The sequence below is a fragment of the Lupinus angustifolius genome, chromosome LG04, assembly GCF_001865875.1.
Source record: "Lupinus angustifolius cultivar Tanjil chromosome LG04, LupAngTanjil_v1.0, whole genome shotgun sequence".
NCBI lineage: Eukaryota > Viridiplantae > Streptophyta > Magnoliopsida > Fabales > Fabaceae > Lupinus > Lupinus angustifolius.
Window position 1 is genome coordinate 24,023,750 of NC_032012.1, and position 4,856 is coordinate 24,028,605.

At 32.2% G+C, this 4,856-nt stretch overlaps 1 protein-coding gene across 1 annotated transcript; it reads left to right on the forward strand.

The window, feature by feature from the left end:
- LOC109346397 (protein TIC 21, chloroplastic-like) lies at positions 1,850–4,515 on the forward strand. The gene is made up of 4 exons (XM_019585933.1): positions 1,850–2,280; positions 2,509–2,766; positions 3,117–3,320; positions 4,174–4,515. Exons 1-4 carry the CDS (start codon positions 1,981–1,983, stop codon positions 4,285–4,287), a joined length of 876 nt encoding a protein of 291 aa, XP_019441478.1. The 5' UTR covers positions 1,850–1,980; the 3' UTR covers positions 4,288–4,515.

Consider the following 4,856-nt stretch of genomic DNA (forward strand, 5'->3'; position numbering starts at 1 on the left):
ATGCAATTAAATATTTATTTTTATATTTTTTATTTTTTATAATTAGAATATCTTTTTTTATTTTATGTATCTTATATTATAATTTTTTATTGTATATACTTTACTTTTTGTTTTTATTAGAGTGTCCAAATTTAAGGTGTGAGTATAATTTCAACTTACAATTAATATTTTTGTGATAATTAATTATGATTATGTGATTTTTTTGCATAAATTAAAAATGATATGGAAAAATAGAAAAATATAAATAACATCATGTTGGTAGTTACACAATGTTTTAGTTTTATATACACTAGTGTCTCGACTGACATTTCATTTCGCGTCTGCTAACCCACATTTTCATTTTATGCAATTAAATATTTCATTTTAATATATTTCATTTTGTATAATTAGAATGTCTTTTTTTATTTAGTGTATCTTATGTTATAACTTTTTATTGTAAATAGTTCAAATAATATTTTTATTTGTTTCACAATGTCCAATTTAAAGTAGAAGATATACTTTCAACTTGCAATTAATATTTTGGTAGTGATTATATATGATTATATGATTTTTTTTAAATTAAAAAATGTTATTGTCAAAATAGGAAAGTAAAAATTATACCATAATAATAGTTACATCATATTTTGGCTTTATATATAGTAGAAATATATAGTATAGATATAGATAAAGATATATAGATTATAGATTATTATAGAACTATACATTAATATAGATTTGATTCCTTTCATAACTACCTCAAAATATCAATTATAAGATGATGTATAATTGATTCAATGTGCAAAAGTCTTTACCAGTGGGTGTTGATTCAAGTGCTACATATTTAATTTCTCTTAAGCAAAGTCTTGGGTTTGAGTTTTGTTGATGAAAAATATTCGTTAGAAGAGTTAATTACACATGCTTATGAATGTTCTTGACTCGAACATAATTGTCTCCAATGCAAGAATACTCGTGGGAAACAAAAAAATGTGCAAAAGTCTTTATATTAGGTATAAACTAGCAGTGTACCCGTGCACTTGCACGAGTCACGGGTCGCTTCTTTGTTTATGCATAATGCAAATATAATATACATATATTTTATAATATTAATAAATCATGTATTGAAACATTATATTTCTCATTCATATAGGTGCAATATTAATTGCAATTAAACTCGGACTCGGCTCATTGTATCCATTATGGTGAAGTGTTGAGTTTTAAGAGATATGATAGCAAGAAACATTTATTGTCCAAACATATTCTAAACTATATATTAAACTATGTCTCACACAAATAATTATAAAATAAAAATAAAAAAGCGATAATAAAAATTATTTAATTTTTTTATTGATATAATATATTTATTAATAAAAGGTAGGATTTGGATTATTATTCAAAATAGAGTAAATTACATTGACACCTCCTGAGTTTTAGTGAAATTATACAAACCATCCCTCATTTTTTTACACCTACACAAACCTCACCTAGTTTTTATACTTTCATTACACTGACCACCTCTGCATAAGAAATAAGTGTAATGTTTTAAACAAAAAATATGATAAATACAATTAAGTTAAACAAAATATGATATATTGTGGAGACAAATCTAAATAATATACAAATCAATGTATTTTTATTATTTTTTGTTACAAAATGCATCAATAATTCTAAAGAAATATTGTTTAAATCGCTCTTATAATATATTGTAATGAACCAAAAATAATAAATAAATATTGACTCATATATTATTTGGATTTGTCTCTACAATACATCATATTTTGTCTAACTTAATTACATTCATAACATTTTTTTTTTACTTATTTCTTATTTAAGATATTAGAGCCTCGCCATGGATGATCAAATTCAATAACATCACTTGTTTATTGGGAACTGATTTTAACATCCCACCATTTTTTTAGAAACCCAAGATTGACCCTCTATCTCTCGCTCTCACTTTTATCCTTTCTTATTCACTTCTAGTAACAAGCCACCAATTCATTAGCAATGCAAATGCAACTTTCGTCGGCAACACGCGCCGGCACCTTCACGGTGTCTGCGCCTGCCGTACCTCTCTCAGTATCTGCCATCTCCGCCTCTCGGCTTCCCGGAATAATTCTCCGGCCGAATTCATTTCCCTCTCTCCCTCTCAAACATTTTCCCTCCCTGACTCGCTCCTCTTCCTCATTCGATTCCTTCATTTCTCATCATCCTTGTAAACTTCCGTTCACTGCAACTGCTTCTTCTCAATTTTCGACACCTTTCGCTTCAACCAACGTCGAATCAGAGAAAGTAAAACTCGACCAGGTACTCTCTCTCTATAAATTGCCACTGAATTCAGCATTCTGAATTCCTAAAGCGTATTCACTTGTTTCACTGTTTTGCGGTTCTAGAATATTCGATTGTCACGTTGACTTATTTTTTCTAGGGTTAGAAACTGTAGTTTTAAGTAACGTGATTGGGAATTCAATGGAAATGTTGTTGTGTTATATGATTGTAACGGTTATTGTTGTTGTGGTGGTTTGGGTTGTGCAGGTATCAAAGAGATTGGAGAAGACAGCGAGGGATTTCAAGCGTTTGGGTAGTTTAGGGTTTTGGGGTCAGCTAGTGAGCACTGTGGTGGCAGCAGTTATACTGTCGTTTTCGGTTGTTGTTACCGGAAAGGTTACATCGCCGGCTACATTCTATGCTACCGCTGGTGGAATAGCAGCAGCATTCATTTCTGTGTTTTGGTCCTTTGGGTATATTCGTCTATCTGACAAGCTTCGGAAAACTGCCAATCAGCCTACTAAGGTGCCTTTATTCAACACACTTTCTTCCATGTATAGCTTCTGTGACTAAGATTTGTACTGCCTTAGATGGATTTTCCTGGCGTCTGCCTATAATGTAATGATAACTCAATCTCAATAGAGATGATAGTTTTTGAAACGAGAGTATTACTGAGTGTAATTAAGCCAAACCTCAAGGGAAACTGGTGTAGTTTCTTCTACACAATACTAAAAATGTTTGACTGAAGTGTTCAAAAATGACATGATAGATCTTGAAGTGGATTTTTTGGTCATTTGACTGATATAGAATTATATATAGACTTATCTATTTAGTGCTTTTTACCAGGCAGCCTCATGTTTCACTTGTGCTTTCAGGCTCCCCCACGTGCTGATGTAGTGAAAAGCTTGAAAAATGGTATAGTATTGAACCTTTTGGGAATGGGTGCTGCTATTATTGGGATGCAAGCCACAGTTGGATTGTTGGTTGGAAAGGCTCTCACCTCCTCAGCCAACCCATTTTATCAGGGAATTTCTCCTGGTTACAGCCCTGTTCTCGCATTGGACGTATTTTTGGTGCAGGTAAAAACTTGCAAGTTCAATATAGAGTTTCCTTTTTATATGAAATTTTAGTTCACTATCTTGTGGAATTTATTATATTCAAGACAAATCATGTGAACATGTAATTTTAGATTACTTTCTCAGTAGAAACTTCACTATTATTGGTTTCCCACTTTTCTCTAGGCTGCAAATTCTGCTTTGCATAGTTAGTGTTATTCAAAAGCTTATCATCCTCCAGTAAGACTTGGAAACAGCTTGCTGGAAGATTTGGGTTTTCTTCTTGGATTTCCCTAAATGACCCTATTTTTGTCACCCTGAACAACAGCTATATTTGTAAGGTTCTATGGCATCCGTTGTTGTCTTAGACATTTAAAAATGAATAAATATATAAATAAAAACTTAGGGGACATGTATTGACTATTGACTACTGTTATACCGGGAATGTAATATGGGTTGGTTGAGCTTAACTTGACAGCAGAAATAACAGAATTCTTATAATGTAATGAACTTTTTAGGCTTGTGCATAGTTTTCTAGCTTCAGAAACATGAGGGCCTGTAAGTTGCAAATGACTTCTGAGTCCTGATAATGGGGAAAAGCTTTGATTATCAGAATCAATCCTTCAATATGTTTAGCAGTGCATGTAAAATCTTCGCTGACATAAATCATATTCTTGAATCTGTTGGTGGACTTAATGTGATACTGCATCTTCCTTGTCACAAGGGACAATTTTTTTATGCACCTGGTCTTTGTATCTCAATATATGAGCTACATTTTGCTGTGTATAAGAAACGTTACATTTGAATTGGATAGAACGCATGGTCATCAGCAATGAATAATAATTCCATTAAACAATTGTTGTCATTTGTTTTACAGGCTTCAGCAAACACCATTCTTTCTCATTTTCTTGGGCTAGTTTTCTCACTGGAGTTATTGCGATCTGTCACATTACCTCCTTCAGAAGCTACTCCGTTTCCCAAGTTTGCATAAGGTGTACCTGAAGGCCATAGGATGAAGTCATGTCTGGGCACAAAAAATGTATCTCATTTGTAGTGATTTATTTTTTTAATGAATTGTGTTCAGCATTGATATAGCATTATAGGTCCTCTTAGGTGATTGACATGATGTATTTTCAAGTTTAAAAGAAGCAGTGCAATATATGCCAATAAGAATGATAACACCACGACAATTTGAGATCCAAAGTTATCACTTGTCACCGTCATAGTTTGCCAACATAAGTGTTAATGGGAGAAATTTCAAAATACTAGCTTGTTTGTCTGTTTGATAGTAAGATGTGGACTTTTTATCCAAGGAAAAAAGTTTATACCTTTAGGTGCCACTTTTGGCACATATTTTTGCATTGTACTACTTTTTTACATATCAAAATCACGGGTAGGACCAGTTTTGGTTCATGAGCTGGATTGACATATAGTGAGTTCAAAGCACTAAGTGATTTGGACCATTGGTCTAAATAACTTCAATAACACTATCTGAATGCTTCAGATTAAATGGAACACAGACTAAATATTGTGTCAACTCAACCTGCTAACTGAATGACA